The 19,454-nt window shown below is 36.0% G+C and overlaps 1 protein-coding gene across 10 annotated transcripts in view; it reads left to right on the top strand.

The window, feature by feature from the left end:
• The window catches only part of LOC128237356 (protein still life, isoform SIF type 1-like), a 124,322-nt gene that overhangs the window by 59,140 nt on the left and 45,728 nt on the right, over positions 1–19,454 (top strand). For 8 of the 10 annotated variants that reach the window (XM_052952791.1, XM_052952789.1, XM_052952788.1 and 5 more), the window contains exons 3-6: positions 343–524; positions 861–982; positions 6,500–6,565; positions 9,468–10,602. In XM_052952791.1, the coding sequence (XP_052808751.1) occupies positions 343–524; positions 861–982; positions 6,500–6,565; positions 9,468–10,602 (1,505 nt within the window). Of the gene's footprint in view, positions 1–342; positions 525–860; positions 983–6,499; positions 6,566–9,467; positions 10,603–18,829; positions 18,863–18,928; positions 18,980–19,454 lie in introns of those variants that run through there. The other 2 variants (XM_052952805.1, XM_052952799.1) reach the window with 2 other exon arrangements.

The following is a 19,454-nucleotide window of genomic DNA, read 5'->3' as shown; positions in this document are numbered from 1 at the left end:
TGATCACAACCTATTCCATATAAATAGCCCCTTCAGAATCTAAGGATTTTTGTTTTGGCGACTCTATGCTCACTTCTCTTCATTATGGGGAACATAATGTATGTCCAAATGTTCAAAAAAGTTCCCTTAATGCGCATTATTGTGGCTAGATCACAACGTAAACTCTTTAAAATACCGAAAACTAACTGGTCAAATATGCAATTTGGTGCGGAACAAATCGACTGTCTCTTCTTTGCGAAATGTAATTCACTGTGATCATGCTTTGATTAACTGATTAACAAGTATGCTTTGCTAAATTAATTTGCAAACAGTAATATCAAATTTCTTTTTTTTACTTTTCAGATTGTGGGCGGAGATTTTCTGCGTGCAACAGAATGGCGACTTTATGCAGTGGAAACGGGTATCTGAGGATGTCGTTCCTATAAATATCACTTGTGTGGAGGATACCCCCAAAACTGTGTTCCATGTGACGGCGTACAACAAACATGTGGAGAAAATATTTGATATAAAAATAAATCAGCCAGGTTGGAAGTATTTAATCATTAAAGGGGAATTCATTGAGGATGGTTTTCCTTCTTTTGGCCAGAGAGGATTCTTGCTAATGAATTGTGAATGTTCAACCCACCAATATTTGAGTTTTAAATGCTTATCTGATAAAATAAATAAAATTACTATTTTTTTATTTTATTTTTTAATTGTAAGTAATTATGTCTCCCCTTCGACTGAAAAGGAGACATTTTGTATTTGTCATTATTCTTCTCATTTTACTATAATTCTTCTTATCATTTTCTTTGGATCTAAGTATGGAAGTTCTTCTGTCGAAACAATTTAATATAATTATGCACATTCTAAAATTTTAGGAACGATACTCTGCCCGGCGACGGATAGTTTTGTACACTGGCGGGACCAAGGCAATGGTAGTGAGTGGGGCCTCAATTTCACGACTCCACAAGACGCTAAGCGTTTCCGGGATTGTTGTTCTGTAAGTAATGTCATAAAATGCTCATGATCAACATTTACTTACATCAGGTATCATAATTGTTAAAACTTAAGTTGCTTCTTTTTCATTGCGTGCCTGCAAGCAAAACAACTTGAAATGGAAAAAGCAAATAGTCATTATCACTTTTTGGAGTCTCATATTATACTTTTTGTCGACTGCTCAAAATCTAGAATATTCATTCTATGATAATGAGCCCTCATTTCCAGGAACTTTCTCCTACTAAAGAGAGATAACTTCATTTACAGTTGCCATTGAAAATCAGTAGTAACTTCCCTTTTCCAAATGTTCAAAAAAAATAAACAAAAATAACAAAGCATAGGTTTACATAGGCAAAATTATTGTTGTTTCTTTTACTTACCATGTTCACCTGGAGCTCATTATCCCCCTCCTTGAAAAGGCGAGGGGATATAGTAATGGTAGGCGCGATTCCGTGTGTGTGTGTGTGCGTGCGTGTGTGCGTCCGTCCGTCCCACATTCATTTCTTTGCATCTCCTCTTACATTTCTCATGCGATTTCTACCAAACTTTCACAGATTGATGATCATAAAGTGAAGCAGCGCATATTGTTGGGCTTTTGCGATTCTACCATTTTTGAAAGAGTTATAGTCCTTAGTTTATTTTACATTTAAAATTGGTTTCTTTGCAACTCCTCTTACATTTCTCATGCGATTTCTACCAAACTTTCACAGATTGATGATCATAAAGTGAAGCAGCGCATATTGTCGGGCTTTCCTGATTTGACCATTTTTGAAAGAGTTATTGCCCTTTGCTTATTTTACATTTGAAATTTGTTTCTTCGCAACTCCTCTTACGTTTTTCATGCGATTTCTATCAAACTTTCACAGATTGATGATCTTAAAGTAAAGCAGTGCATATTGTCTGGCTTTCCCGATTTGACCATTTTTGAAGGAGTTATTGCCCATTGCTTATTTTACATTTAAAATTGGTTTCTTCGCAACTCCTCTTACGTTTTTCATGCGAAATTTACCAAACTTTCACAGATTGATGATCAAAATGTAAAGCAGCGTATATTGTCTGGCTTTTGCAATTTGACCATTTTTGTGTTGCCTGAAAAGACGACATATAGGGGTTACTTTTGTCGGCGGCGTCGGTGGCGGTGTAGGCGGCGGCGGTGTAGGCGGCGGCGGTGGCGGCGGCGTCCGCGTCCCATTTTCGCTTGTCCGGGGTATATCTCCTAAACTATTAGTGGTATCAACTTGAAACTTCATATGTACATAGATCTAATTGAGGGCAAGTGCAGTGCACAAGAACTGTTACTCTTGCTTCCATATTTTTAGAGTTTGGCCCTTTGTTATTTTTCATGCTTAAAGTTTTGTCCGGGGCATATCTTGTAGAATATAAGAGGTATCAACTTGAAACTTCATATGTAGATAGATCTCATGGAGGGCAAGTGCAGTGCACAATAAGAGTAACTCTTGCTTTCATAGTTTTAAAATTATTGCCCTTTGTTAATTTTCATGCTTAAAGTTTTGTCCGGGGCATATCTTGTAGAATATAAGAGGTATCAACTTGAAACTTCATATGTAGATAGATCTCATGGAGGACAAGTGCAGTGCACAATAAGAGTAACTCTTGCTTTCATAGTTTTAAAATTATTGCCCTTTGTTAATTTTCATGCTTAAAGTTTTGTCCGGGGCATATCTTGAAGAATATAAGAGGTATCAACTTGAAACTTCATAGCTAGATATATCTCATTGAGGGCAAGTGCAGTGCACAATAACAGTAACTCTTGCTTTCTTAGTTTTAAAGTTATTGCCCTTTGTTAATTTTCATGCTTAAAGTTTTGTCGGGGGCATATCTTGAAGAATATAAGAGGTATCAACTTGAAACTTCATAGCTAGATAGATCTTATTGAGGGCAAGTGCAGTGCACAAGAACCGTTACTCTTCCTGCCATATTTTTAGAGTTATTGCCCTTTGTTAATTTTCTTGCTTAGGTTTTGTCTGTGGCATATCTCGTAAACTATAGGAGGTTTCAACCTGAAACTTATTCCGTAGGTATATCTGATTGAGGGTTCAAATGCCACCTACACTTGAAAGTTAAATGGCAACATCATTGTCTATAAATGAATAAAATGCCAATCTAACAGCTATAATGTCGACAGTAAATAATTTGTCAGGCGACACATCCGACTCGCGGAGTTCTAGTTGAAAGAGTTATTGCCCTTTGCTTAATTTACATTTATAATTGGTTTCTTCGCAACTCCTCTTACGTTTTTTATGCGATTTCTACCAAACTTTCATAGATTGATGACCAAAAAGTACAGCAGCGCAATAATATTGTCTGGCTTTTGCAATTTGACCATTTTTGAAGGAGTTATTGCTTTTGCTCAATTTACATTTAAAATTGGTTTCTTCGCAAATTCTCATACATTTTTCATGCGATTTCTGCCAAACTTTCACAGATTGATGACTATATAGTGATGCAGCGCATATTGTCAGGCTTTCGCGGTTCAGCCGTTTTTGAAAGAGTTATTGCCCTTTCTTTATTTTACATTTAAAATTGGTTTCTTCGCAACTCATCTTACGTTTATGACTATATAAGTGACACAGCGCATATTGTCAGGCTTTTGCAATTTCACCCTTTTTGAAAGAGTTATTGCCCTTTCTTAATTTTACGCATTTCTTATGTTCCTGAGAAACTACCCTTACCATTGATTGGCTTTCGTTACAAAAAATGTCCCCATGAGGCGGGGGATATAGCTGTCTGTGACCGCTCTCGTTTTAATAAAGATCATTGTGGTTAATTGGAATGATCATATTGCTTCATATTATATCCGATAATTGAACTTGAGCCAGTATTTAAAACATGAACACACCGTCAAAGCTGCACTCTCACAGATTAAACATTTTGACAACTTTTTTATTTTTATGTCTTTGAACACGCCTGTTATATAAGACTGCTGACCCAAAATTAGATCGCAGATTTTTATATTTTTGTTCAAAAATGATGTTTTATGCATTTGTCTTAAACCATTAGGTTTAATAACGGTTTAAGTCATAAAACATTAAATTTGGAACGGAAATATGAAAATCTGCGACCTAATCTTTTGTCAACAGTCTTTCATCACTGGTTTGCAGATATTTATGCAAAAAATTGCTAATTCCAAGACAAAAATAGAAAAGTTGTAAAAATGGTATATCTGTGAGAGTGCAGCTTTAAGAAATAAAAAAAAAAGAAAGAAAAAAAACTTGTTGCCATTTGTGACATATCCACAGTTTATCATTACTGAATTTACCACTAAGATCCTTTGATGTAAGAGACCGCTGGTCTTTAATAAACACAGGATATTTATTTTAAGTATAATGATTACAGTAACAGACTTGATATTTACCTCTCTCTGGGGGATATTACTTATTTTTTGAGACAAGTGTTTGGAAAGCATATCATTGAAGCTCTATGTTGAAAATATCATGTTTTCATTATTCTGGCAGAGAATTGGCATTCCAAACGTATGAACTTGAAACCCCGATGTTGCATAATTTGTTTAGATTCCAGTTTAGCAGTGTCTGTAAGTAACAAGTTGATAAACAAACTACTTTTGTGCAGATATTAGATAGGAGATAGGTGTAGAAGGTTTCAAGTATTGAAATTATGTTTCGTTTGATAACATACTGACAATTTACTGAATTATTTTGCATAACATAATGACAAGTTATAAAAAAATAAAATTGAACTTGGGTTATACTACCAAATTATTATTGCTGGGTTTGCTAAATTGGAACGACCCACAAATTTGCTAAATAGGACATGCTCACACCTTTGCTGAGCTGGACATGCTCACACATTGGTTAAACTGGACATGCTCACACGTTTGTTAAACTGGACATGCTTACACGTTTGTTAAACTGGACATGCTCACACGTTTGTTAAACTGGACATGCTTACACGTTTGTTAAACTGGACATGCTCACACATTTGTTAAACTGGACATGCTCACACGTTTGTTAAACTGGACATGCTCACACGTTTGTTAAACTGGACATGCTCACACGTTTGTTAAACTGGACATGCTCACACGTTTGTTAAACTGGACATGCTTACACGTTTGTTAAACTGGACATGCTCACACGTTTGTTAAACTGGACATGCTCACACGTTTGTTAAACTGGACATGCTCACACGTTTGTTAAACTGGACATGCTCACATGTTTGTTAAACTGGACATGCTCACACGTTTGTTAAACTGGACATGCTCACACATTTGTTAAACTGGACATGCTCACACATTTGTTAAACTGGACATGCTCACACATTTGTTAAACTGGACATGCTCTCACATTTGTTAAACTGGAGATGCTCTCACATTTGTTAAACTGGACATACTCTCACATTTGTTAAACTGGACATGCTCACACATTTGTTAAACTGGACATGCTCTCACATTGTTAAACTGGACATGCTCACACATTTGTTAAACTGGACATGCTCTCACATTTGTTAAACTGGACATGCTCACACATTTGTTAAACTGGACATGCTCTCACATTGTTAAACTGGACATGCTCACACATTTGTTAAACTGGACATGCTCTCACATTTGTTAAACTGGACATGCTCACCCATTTGTAAAACTGGACATGCTCACCCATTTGTAAAACTGGACATGCTCACACATTTGTTTAACTGGACATGCTCTCACATTTGTTAAACTGGACATGCTCACACATTTGTTAAACTGGACATGCTCACACATTTGTTAAACTGGACATGCTCACACGTTTGTTAAACTGGACATGCTCACACGTTTGTTAAACTGGACATGCTCACACGTTTGTTAAACTAGACATGCTCTCACGTTTGTTAAACTAGACATGCTCTCACATTTGTTAAACTAGACATGCTCTCACATTTGTTAAACTGGACATGCTCACACATTTGTTAAACTGGACATGCTCACACGTTTGTTAAATTGGAAATGACATGCTCACACGTTTGTTAAACTGGACATGCTCACACGTTTGTTTAAACTAGACATGCTCACACATTTGTTAAACTGGACATGCTCACACGTTTGTTAAATTGGAAATGACATGCTCACACGTTTGTTAAACTGGACATGCTCACACGTTTGTTAAACTGGACATGCTCACACGTTTGTTAAACTGGACATGCTCACACGTTTGTTAAACTGGACATGCTCACACGTTTGTTAAACTGGACATAGTCACACATATTCGCTTAACTGGAAGTGCTCCAACATTTGCTAAGCTGGAAGTGCCCCCACATTGCTTAACAGGAAGTGCCCCCACATTGCTTAACAGGAAGTGCCCCTAGATTGCTTAGCTGGAAGTGCTCCAACATTTGCTGAGCTGGAAGTGCCCCCACATTGCTTAACAGGAAGTGCCCCCACATTTGCTTCCATATAAACATACATGTATCACCATCTTTACCCTTTGTTACCATATGACCATTCAAGTTGTTATAGCCTGTATCCTTCTGTTGCTTCATTTGAACTTGTTTTACATACTTTTTTCAGATAACGTGTCAGAAATATGTACGCAAAGCTTCCTCGGCCAACTCCCTCAGACTGAGTCCGCCAAAGGTAACACAAAACAATTTGGGACTAGAAATATAGCTTTTTAAATTATAAATACTAATCATGGATGAAAATATTTAAAAATGCTATTTATTAAGCTGCACTCTCACAGATTAACCGTTTTGACAACTTTTTTTAACTTTTGTCTTTGAATGAGCCAATTTTTGCATAAATATTTGAAAACCAGTGAAGAAAGACTGCTGACTAAAGATCAGATTAGAGCTAGTTTTTCATATCTTTGTTTGAAAACTAATGTTTCATGGCTAAACACGTTACAAATACTTTAAAAAATGCATAAAACATCAATATTTGAACACCTGCGATCTGATCATTTGTCAGAAGTGAGTCTTATTACTGGTTTCTATGCAGTTTCGCAAAAATTGGCTCATTCTAAGACAAATAAAATAGTTGTCAAAATGTTCAATCTGTGATCGTGCAGCTTTAAGCAAAAAATTATCAATATTGGCAAAATGTGCAAATATTGATCGCAATCTCCAATTCTAGACATCCAATATCAGGACTTTTTTTATTATATAAAACCTGTAATTGTACACTAATTTAAACTTATTCAAGGAATGCACTGATTGTAAGAGCAATAAATTGGAGATAAATGATTTATTCAACTTTTATTTTGATAGAAAATCATGTTTCTGTTGTTTAGTGTTATATTTTAAGCGTGTCAGGGTTTTTCTTTCAAATAAAAGAATCAAGCTTGTCAATATGGAATTGCAAAAGCTTCATCCTTCACAAACCTTCATGAGTGAAGATTTTTCACTAAAACTTGGTATACTTGTTACAAACAATGATAAACACATGTATAGCAAAGTCCAATTTTTTTTGCCTGTTCAAAGAATGGGACGTTTTTTAGTTTAACCTGTGGTGAACTGGTAGACAGCGCTCAAAAGTAACTTTAGAAGGTTTTTTTCCAATCATCACCAAAATCAGTCTTGTGTGATCAATTACTATTGAAGCTTTTGTCAAATCATCACCAATTTAGGTCAGAATGTGTATAGGCATAATATCTCGTACAAAAATGAAAAATAGCCATATTGCTTGAGTCGCTCAAGAGTAATCCCCCTTTAATTATAGAAATTACCTGAAATCTGTCTTGTCTGATCAATAACTTGAGAAACTTAATCAATCATCAGCAAATTTGGTCAGAATATGTACTGGCAGAATATCTTGGTCAGGTTCGATAAACAGCCATATTGCTTGAGGCGCTTGAGAGTAATCACCCTTTAATTATAGAAATTACCTGAAATCTGTCTTGTCTGATCAATAACTTGAGAAACCTTTGTCTTATGATCACCAAATTTGGTCAGAATGTGAACTGGCAGAATATCTTGGTCAGGTTTGATAAACAGCCATATTGCTTGAGTCGCTCGAGAGTTATCAGCCTTTTATTATAGAAATTACCTGAAAACTGTCTTGTCTGATCAATAACTTGAGAAACCTTTGTCTTATCAACACCAAATTTGGTCAGACTGTGTATGGCCAGAATATCTTGGTCAGGTTCAATAAACAGCCATGCGGCCTAAGACACACCAGAGTTAATGACCATTGAATTGATAAAAATGTATTTACAGTGTCCTCTCTCTAAATTTGACTTGTTACGTACTTATCATTAAACTTGATGTTCTAAAATTATGACTGGCAAATTGTATGGCAGTTCGCGCTCTTGTTTAAAAGTGGGTTCAATTAATTTCAAATTATGCTCAACTTTTGACTGAAGAGCGTTGGCGCTCTGAATGATAGAACATGTTATCGCAGACTAATTAATACTAACAGAAGGGAATCCATTGATAATAAAAGAGCATAAAATAGAGGTGAATGGTTTATTCATCTCTAATTTCGCGGAAATATCATGTGTTTCTTGTTAGACTTATATTTTTATCTGGTGCATTTGTAACGAGCCATGTTATAACTCTAATTAGCGAACAATTCGTAGTTCTAAGACCATGAATCACAGTTCTTTGGTAACTAACACGTTTTGCAGGAAAAAATACTTGCATCTTGTTATTTCTAAAATTTTCCAGAATTTCATCTGGGAATACTTATCTACTTTGCATTCAATTTTTACAATAAAGTGACAGCAACATCTGCTTCCGAGAAAATAGAAAACAAACTTATGTTTTTATGTAATTTTACAATAAATTTATGTGAACATTGGAAGCTGAACAAATTCGTTTGCACTTTTATTGCATCTCAAAGAATATAAATAGATTTTATAACAGCAATCATGTTTTGATGTCTGTTAACTTCCGCTCTCTTAATTATGAGAAGTTATTATAATAATCATAAGCATCTCAGTGAAGACTTAAGTTGGCTTAACAAAATAAAATAAAAGAATTTAGTCATTTTGATTATAATATAAATGACAGCATATTGTATTTATCACATTGAATTTTATGCCTACCCCACCATCAAAATTATATTCGGGCATGAAAATTTAAAATTATTATTCTAATATAAACCCCGTTTACGTGACCAACATTTCCCCCTGGTGTTGACTGATAGAAAAACTTATATAAAGATCCTGTGTTCTTCTATTCAGTTATTGTGAGACTGTTAGCTATTTGTATTTGTTTAACTATTAGGAAAATAAGACAGAAATAAAAGATAAAGTATTGTATTGCAAATCTTGGTGAGGCTAGAAAATTACTTTAAAAATATATATTTTTTTTTTCTTTGAGCCAAAAAAAAATTGGGCAGGAGAATCGATATTATTTTATAAGCCATTTTCCTGCTTTTCAGTCATTTCAAGTTTAGGCTTTATTATTGTCAAATAAAGTGTTGGGATGTTGGCGAGGGGTTAAGAATTATGAAATAAATCTGACCTATAATAAATTGCAATGTAATTTAAAAAAAAAAAACACTCATAAAAAAAAACTGATTTTGTATATTTCAGGGAAAAAATAAAGCAGTTTCTTCCCCTAACTCCCCGGTCCATGACAACCAACGTGCCGTCTCGACCCCTTATGATTTGAATCAAGTTGAGCCATGCGAGTGTATTACCCCATCTGGTGAGCGAGACTTGATGTCAAGAATGGAAAAATCTGCCACTATTCCTCGTGCCCAGGCGGACAATGTAAATTCTGTGTCTAAGACACTGCCAAGAAGTATTTTAAAATCGTCAACAACATCTCCGTCTGGCACATACGAGGCAATGGACTCTGTACGTAAAAGTGCGACATTAAGTCCAAACCATTCGAGTCATGCTGGACAAATATATCAAGGGTCACGATCCGCATCTATTGGGCCAATAGACTCAGATAAAAAATCTTTTGAATCGGGAAACAAATATGGAGCTTTTTCATCTTTTGGTAAGTTGCCATCGAAAACATGTGAGAATATATGCTTAGAGACAGCCTTTGTAGGAAAATCTGATACTTGTGACCTTGACCATGCCAATGGCAGAAAAAGCGTTACCATAGCTACAAAAACCATTGAAATTGAAGATGAAGAACACGATGTCGGTACTCCAGTTGATAGTGAAGATGGTAAAAGTATTGAAATGACAGTGAGAAAGGACTGCATACGAATATTGGCACCACAACCACAGAGGCTTATGCCAGAATCACCCCGAGGGTCAAGAAATTCAGAATCCCCAGAATGGCCTTCACCTCCAGAACCTTTGACCCCACAAACTCCAAACACACCCACATACAACTTGGCATTTGATAGCGACTCGATAAAACGAATGCTGGAAAATTTACCGATTTCACCAGAAATCGATTCAATGACAGGAAGTATTCATGAAAACGATTTAGGATTTCATGAAGGTGGTGGAAGTGCAACAAATGTGCTCAAAAATGGCTCTAAAGTTTGTGATAGTGATAATGAAAAATGCAATGAAGGACTTTGTGATAACAACAGTGATATGGATAAAAATGAAGGTTGTAATGAATCGGCAAGAAGCGGATTGATGCTTGATTGTGAAATCGCACAACGATGTGTTCGGGACAGTTATGGACGGGACTCGAATCCAGACAGCGGGATAGGAGGCATGACACCTGGAGAAAACTCGACAATGCAAACAGCAGGTTAGAGCTTGATTATTGAATTGAAATTGTTTAAACTGACCTGAGGGGCTTGATTGTTATAATTACAATTGGTTAAACTGACCTCCAATGACCTGAGGAGCTTGATTGTTATAATTACAATTGGTTAAACTGACCTCCAATGACCTGAGGAGCTTGATTATTATAATTACAATTGTTTAAACTGACCTCCAATGACCTGAGGAGCTTGATTATTATAATTACAATTGGTTAAACTGACCTCAAATTATCTGACCGCACACATCCTGGTAGATGGACTCAAGCTTTATGTCATTTTTTTCTCAATGCATGTTAGATATTGACCACAAATTAGTGTTGTATAACCTTCTTGTAGTGGTATGGTAGAGTTGCAGGTTATATAACTGACTTGTATTGGTGCACTGAGTACAAAATGGTGATGATGCAATGCTTTGCAAAGAATTGGTTGCATTTTTTTAGTGGTTTTAAATGAATGTAAATAAACAATATTTTTATGGCCCAGAGTTGGAGATATGTAAACAAATGCTGTTTGACAGGCATGCGACTATTGTAAAGGACCTATAAAATACTATTTCGTTTATTGTCCACACTTGACATTGCTGACACTGTTTATTTAATCGTAAACCACTAATTAGCCTTGATTAATCAGGTTAGGTCCCCAATAAATTGTCGCTAAATTTGCATTAGAAATATTTTATAGATTATTATTATTTATTGGATTAGTCCAAAATTTTAATGTGATAAAAATATGGTATTAGTTTTATAATCGTTTTAGAATAATTTGCAGAAAAACTGATACATTATTAATGATTAAACTACATATATAACAAATGTGGTCAATTAACAGCTGACCCTGGCTTGACCTTTGGCCACCTGGATGAAAGGTAATAAATTGTTCAATAAATCACCATTTATCACTAAGTTATCTATAATGAAATTCCAAACATGTTAACAAAAATCTATCTTAGTTTTGACCATTTGCCTTACATCTTCTGTTGGATGTCATCCTTTTCTTTGACAAATACACCTCAAGAATCCCAGGAGCAAGGGGTGTAATAAAAAATGTTTGAACTAGTTTTGATGTGGTTTTGAACTCTTTCACTTTGACCTAAATTTGCAATGAACTTTGTTCTAAAGTAAATTAAAATGTTGACATTTTACCTTATTATGATGATATTATTATTTTATTTTTATTTTTAATTGAAATGGATACAGATAATAGTCAAATTAAACATAAGGTTGCTGTTCACATTCTGTACATATTATATAATCTTTTTTTCCTCTCTTCATATTTTATATAATTATCAAAATAATAAGGCATTATTGTTAAAATTGTCTGAATTTTTCGCTATCAAAGTCATTGTAAGCATCTTAAAGGTTTTGCATTCCACATTAATCCGTACATGGAGTTTAGGTACGTAAAGAATTCTCAAACAGTGTGCCATATGGGGTCAGTAGATAAGTCAAAATCGACAATCGGCCACAAGCTTAGATAAGTAGGCTTTACAACTGGTGGATTATCCTTAAGATTAATAGGATTTAGGAAGACATTAGATCTCGAAAACAAACATTAGAGTGATTAGTAATTCATGTCAAGTTTTACTTGTAATAATAGTGCAGAGTTTTATCAAGATGCAATGAAATAATAATGGAATACATTAATGTGGACAGAAACATCTTGGGTAATGAATTTCTGTTTTATTTCTCTATTATTTACTTATAAATTGTATTTTGATATTTAATTTTCTTAATTGAGCAGCAATTAATGTTGATTTACATTTCCTTAATATAAGTATGCCCTTACGTTTTTTAAAGCCCTTTGAACAGTGAATTTTGTATATTAAAACAGAAATTAGCTGTAGGCACTGTCATATACCAAATCAGCCCTGGTGACCCCAGGATATTGTGCCCATTTTGAAAAAAAAAACATATGCATAATTTTAGGGGTTTATAACTGCACTCTCACAGGTTGACAGTTTTAACATTTTTTTTCGTTTTTGTCTCAAAAGCAGCTGATTTTGGTATCAATGCATTCATTCCATTCATAAAAGATAACTCACAATTAACAGATCTCAATCATTTGGGAAACTGTCTCAAATTCCATTTTTTTCTTAAAGCGTTTTTAAAGTAATGCTTCGATCCATAAAACATCAATACTTGAACGTAAATATGAAAACCTGCAATCTGATCGTTTGTCAACAGCTAGTTTTGTTTGTATCACTGTACCAGACATTTACGCAAAAATTGGCTCATTCTAAGATATAAAATATAAAACGGTCAATCTGTGAGAGTGCAGCTTTAAATCCAAAAGGGGCCAAAACTTTCTATATTTTAATGTCGCTTGGTACCTTCAGACATGAAGAACCCTACTTATAATATATATATATATATATATATATATATATATATAGGTGCAATGAATTACCTTGGTCAATACCAAGTCTACTACAATTATATTCTTATTATTTTGTTCCATTCTAATTACTCTCATGATAATTGATGGCGTCTGTCAAGGTCAAATCACTTACTGTCACCGGCTGTCAACATATCACTTTTGCTTGTGATTACTGTTAGGTAAATTGTAACTTATTAAGTAATTATGTTGCATGTCGTCCTGACAGCTTTTTCTCCTACAAGTCCTCTTAACTGTTAAACGTAATTGTTGAAAATTGTTTGAAGTTTGTCAAATATATGAGCTTGATTCACTGTCAAGTGAAAAAGAAAAGTGTTTGAATATGTCAACAGGCTTTTCAACACTCGGGAAATAACTCTACTTACTATCGGAGCACCGCGGCCATTTTCCCTTAAAACTAAATCGGATGTACTAATGGACAATGATTTTTTTTGGTGCAATTTACTGCCTTTTAAAAGCTGTTTCCCCTTGTGAAAAACTGTCCATTTTTCCCAAAATTTTATAATTTTTTTCCAATTTGATAAATGCAGATTATGTTAATGAATAAAAAAGCAATGAATTTCTCGAAATATAAACAAAATCTTGACAAGACTTACTCTTTCACAGCATAATGTATGCATACAAAGGTTAAACCATATTTCTCCCACCTCAGGAGCATCATGGAAACTTTGTCTTGTGGCAATATTTAGAACGCTAATTAATTATTTCTCACTTCAAATGTCACTATAAAACAGTTTTCACGCACATTTCACTCTCCTCCGAACTATTTAAAGATCGAATTGACTGTTAACATAACCCGAATCACTGCGCGCATATCCATGACAACCACGTGCTATCGCATATCCATACGCAATTATTTTCACTAAGCACAAAAGAGTTCCAGCAAAAAATACATTTTTACTTAATTTTGTTTAACTGAGGTGGGAGAAAAAGCATCTACCATAGCTGCTCGTGTAAGATAGTTTCATCCCGACCCTCGCGCAGGGTGTTTTGCGGAAACTCGGTAAACCTCGTTTCCGCAAAACACCCTACGCTCGGGTCGGAATGAACCTATCTTACACTCTCGGCCATGGAAGATACTTATAATATTTTCTATTATGTTTGCTATTTTGGCCTGATTTTGTATTTTTCAGAAAGTCGACTTTTTTCCCAATTTGCAAGGTTAAAATTATTCCAAAATAAATCACTGTTGGATGTATATGGACAGTTTACAATGTAAGAATTCTTTACATTTAACTCTGCTGCAAGTAGACAACACAGATATTCAATTACTGAATACACCTGACTCTGTGCAGGTTTGTCATTTTTCAAGAAAAAAAAAATTGCCTGTCTGACACTAAACATGCAGATCAGGCAGACACCAATTTTGAAGCCGTTGCCGCCATTTTAAATTAACAAACCACTTTTACTTATGTATGGGCATACATTAGAGAGTCGTAGTATGGTTGAGGTGTTCCGATTGCTCAACTTAATTACAATTCAACTCTGCAGGAGTCCATCTCTTACGCAGTGTTCTCCTTTGATGAGGAGATAAGTTTTACAAAGATGTATACTATATTGATTATTTTTTTCTATTAATTTTTGTTTCCTTAAAGTTTCATATTTTTTAAAACTGTGAAGGCAGTGATTACTGTACTGCAAGGGAAGTAGCCACTGTGAAGGCAGTGATTACTGTACTGCAAGGGAAATAACTGCTGTGAAGGCAGTGATTACTGTACTGCAAGGGAAGTAGCCACTGTGAAGGCAGTGATTACTGTACTGCAAGGGAAATAACTGCTGTGAAGGCAGTGATTACTGTACTGCAAGGGAAGTAGCCACTGTGAAGGCAGTGATTACTGAACTGCAAGGGAAATAACTGCTGTGAAGGCAGTGATTACTGTACTGCAAGGGAAGTAGCCACTGTGAAGGCAGTGATTACTGTACTGCAAGGGAAATAACTGCTGTGAAGGCAGTGATTACTGTACTGCAAGGGAAGTAGCCACTGTGAAGGCAGTGATTACTGTACTGCAAGGGAAATAACTGCTGTGAAGGCAGTGATTACTGTACTGCAAGGGAAGTAGCCACTGTGAAGGCAGTGATTACTGAACTGCAAGGGAAATAACTGCTGTGAAGGCAGTGATTACTGTACTGCAAGGGAAGTAGCCACTGTGAAGGCAGTGATTACTGAACTGCAAGGGAAATAACTGCTGTGAAGGCAGTGATTACTGTACTGCATGGGGAAGTCACCACTGTGAAGGCAGTGATTACTGAACTGCAAGGGAAATAACTGCTGTGAAGGCAGTGATTACTGTACTGCATGGGGAAGTCACCACTGTGAAGGCAGTGATTACTGAACTGCAAGGGAAATAACTGCTGGGAAGGCAGTGATTACTGTACTGCATGGGGAAGTCACCACTGTGAAGGCAGTGATTACTGTACTGCACAGGGAAGTAACTGCTGTGAAGGCAATGAATACTGTACTGCATGGGGAAATAGCCACTGTGAAGGCAGTGATTACTGTACTGCAAGGGAAGTAACTGCTGTGAAGGCAGTGATTACTGTACTGCAAGAGAAGTTACCACTGTGAAGGCAGTGATTACTGTACTGCAAAGGAAGTAACTGTTGTGAAGTCTATGATAACTGTACTTCATGGGAAGTATTTGCTGTGAAGTATATGATACCTGTACTGCAAGGGGAAGTAACGGCTGTGAAGGCAGTGATTACTGTACTGCAAGGGGAAGTAACCGCTGTAAAGGCAGTGATTACTGTACTGCAAGGGGAAGTAACTGCTGTGAAGGCAGTGGTTTCTGTACTGCAAGGGGAAGTAACCACTGTGAAGGCAGTGATTACTGTACTGCAAGGGGAAGTAACTGCTGTGAAGGCAGTGGTTTCTGTACTGCAAGGGAAGAAGCCACTGTGTAGGCAGTGATTACTGTTCTGCAAGGGGAAGTAACCGCTGTGAAGGTAGTGGTAACTGTACTGCAAGGGGAAGTAATCGCTGTGAAGGCAGTGATTACTGTTCTGCAAGGGGAAGTAACCGCTGTGAAGGCAGTGGTAACTGTACTGCAAGGGGAAGTAATCGCTGTGAAGGCAGTGATTACTGTACTGCAAGGGGAAGTAGCTGCTGTGAAGGCAGTGGTTTCTGTTCTGCACAGGGAAGTTACCGCTGTGAAAGCAGTGATAACTGTTCTGCAAGGGGAAGTAACCACTGTGAAGGCAGTGATCCCTGTACTGCAAGGGGAAGTAACTGCTGTGAAGGCAGTGTGTAGTGTACTGCAAGGGGAAGTAACTGCTGTGAAGGCAGTGATTACTGTACTGCAAGGGAAATAACTGCTGGGAAGGCAGTGATTACTGTACTGCATGGGGAAGTCACCACTGTGAAGGCAGTGATTACTGTACTGCACAGGGAAGTAACTGCTGTGAAGGCAATGTATACTGTACTGCATGGGGAAGTATCCACTGTGAAGGCAATGAATACTGTTCTGCAAGGGGAAGTAACCGCTGTGAAGGCAGTGATCCCTGTACTGCAAGGGGAAGTAACTGCTGTGAAGGCAGTGTGTACTGTACTGCAAGGGGAAGTAACTGCTGTGAGGCAGTGATCCCTGTACTGCAAGGGGAAGTAACTGCTGTGTAGGCAGTGTGTACTGTACTGCAAGGGGAAGTAACTGCTGTGAAGGCAGTAATTACTGTACTGCTAGGGGAAGTATCCACTGTGAAGGTAGTGGTTTCTGTACTGTGAGAGGATGTTACCGCTGCGTAGAGTCCCTGAAGTGATAAGGCATTGATGATGACACTATAATGGCAGTAACACAATATTATTCTGAAAAAAATCATTATTTTTTTCAGCTAACTTTTTAGGCATTGTTCGGTAATAATGGAACACAAAAGATTAGCATAACTGTCCGTTGCAATTTTGTCCATCTTCCTTTAAATTTGCACAGCACTTTCACAGGTCTTTGTCTGTCTAACAAGGTCAGCTGAATCTGCATTATTATATGCTTATGATGGATATGAGATGGTCTATCAAAGCTGTCACAAAAAAATGTTTTGAGGAAAATCATGAAAAAATAAATAGTTGTGAAACGCAGATGATGATAAATGTTGATTTAAATAGACAAAAAAATACATCTAAAAATTGAGAATACATATTTCCATCCGGGATCTGTGAACTTAAGACTCAGGAAAAAACTAATTACCGCCCATGATAAACACTGTAATCAATGTAAAACACGACAAAAATAATTATTTCATGATCTTATATAATTTTTGTATGCCTTTATTGATATAAATGCAGCAGCTGGACGATGGCGTATAAATCCCACCAAACAGATGAAACTTAAAGGGACTAGACATCAAATGGTCCGAAAATCAGCAAATACCGTATTTCCTCTAAACAAGCCTAGATTGTAAATGGAGCTGGTAGGAGGCCGATAATACATCATTTTTACATTATTTAAATAATAAACGTAACAGTCATGTTGTTGTGTTATCTACATTTCCCCGTTTGAAATAGCATGTAAGGGCTTCTCAGTTTAAATATGAGAAGAATGCATGTGTCGAAAGCAATGTGAAACATCAGTAGGTAAGATTCAATGCACCATTTACATCGATATCAATTTAAAAAATTTGACAATTATTTTTTTTTCTTGCAAATGTATCATCTGGTGTCTAGTCCCTTTAAAAGAACTGCAGTTACTATTTTTATCTGTCATAACAGAAACATGCAGAAGAAAACTGTTTTTTTTTTGTTTTGAAGATAACACAATGGTCTTGTGATATAGGTGTTCATTGATCTCTCACCCAAGAGGTGGTGATGTCTTCCATTAGTGACACAGCATTGCACAAACTCACCCCACTTGTCCTGATCCCTCTCATATTGTCCAAGGTACTTTTTTTTTATCATTACTCCATTAGAAAGAAAAAGGCATGGGATACATCCAAAAAAATTGCAAAAAAATCTTAAGGGTCAGATCCCCCAAATTGCCCATACCACATTTTAGACCCTTCATTATTTCTCTAATTGGTAGAGGGGGTACAATGTCCCAAATTGAGACCCAGTCTTAATGTGGAATCCTAGATCTGCCCCCAGAACAGTGGTCTATTGGCCAGGAAACAATGATAGACTTCAGAACATAATCAAACCTTTTACAGCACAAATTACCTTGTCAAGGCTTTAGTATAGAATATTATAACATTAAGATCTGACTGAATTGACTGTTCACCATTAAATTTTGTGCATCAAGCAATCAGTTGACCATATATTTTTTAAAGAAATATAAGCAAATGGTTGCATTATCTAATGGATTAAGTAGAAATCTCTGCCAAATCATCTCAACAAGTGTAAGTAATTGCTTTGGCAACTGGTCAATTTCTTGACTACCAAGGCTAATAATGGATGTAATGCTTTTTGATATAAAAATTGTAACAATTTTAGGAATTAGCACCAGTTCTGACTGTCCTCCATCAAAATGCAATTTGTTTGGGTTGTTAAATTCTTTTCTATTTGATTTTCAAAACAGGCAGAGTAAAAATTACATTGTGAAGTACTGGACACAGAACTGGTGTTAATTACTAGAATTGTGACAAAAGCGCATTTTGAATTTCAGTCACCAAGGAATTTGCAATACCTGTAAAACAAATGTAAGAAAAATAGTAGGTCTTATATTTAACCACTTTTACAGCAGCGTAAAAGGTAGAGACTTCAGCAATTAATTAATTGCCTATTTAATCCAAGGAAAGCAGAAGCCTGCTGGTTATCAAATTAAGGCTTTTCTGCCGCGGACATAATAAGTGTACGGAAAGTCAATAGGCGTAGAGTATTGTGGTTGGTAACATGTGCATCGAGTGTTCGCTTAATAGAAATGTGGAAAGGTTTGTTTGATTATCGCAGAATTGTGTGACATTTCTAGATAAGTTTCTTTTCATCGATTTGCAAAATAAAATCTTCATTTTGTGTAAAATGGCTGCAGTTGACATAGGTTAGGAAAGGTCTGATTATTGTATCATAATTGCATTGGAGAAACTTTGTTTATATTTCATGAAAGAAACTTGCAATACAGAAGTTACAGAATTTGAATAGTAAAGTGTCAGGCACTGCATGGTAATGTTCTAATGGAAAGGTTGTTTCGGGATGTGTTGATTTTCTAGCGAAATTTATTGGATTTTTAATGCAGAAGGTGAAATGTTTTTACATGTTCTTTTATAAGTATCTTAACAGGTCAGTAATAATAAATAGGATTTGTTCACATACAGAGCCTGCACAAACTATTGTGGATGAGAAACATCCACTTATATTTTATAAGCTTGACTTTGTAGCTTTTAAGAAAAAAATGAGGTATTGTAAGTAAAGGCCTTGGTCAGTGACGTCATTCAAAATGTTCATATGAAACTTGGTACTTGCACCTGACTGCTGCCAGTCAAGACAAGCAAGGCCCACAACTCTGGAGCTCTGGCTTTAATAATT

The sequence above is a fragment of the Mya arenaria genome, chromosome 6 (assembly GCF_026914265.1).
Source record: "Mya arenaria isolate MELC-2E11 chromosome 6, ASM2691426v1".
Taxonomy (NCBI): Eukaryota; Metazoa; Mollusca; class Bivalvia; order Myida; family Myidae; genus Mya; species Mya arenaria.
This window is presented reverse-complemented; position numbering and strand designations above follow the sequence as displayed.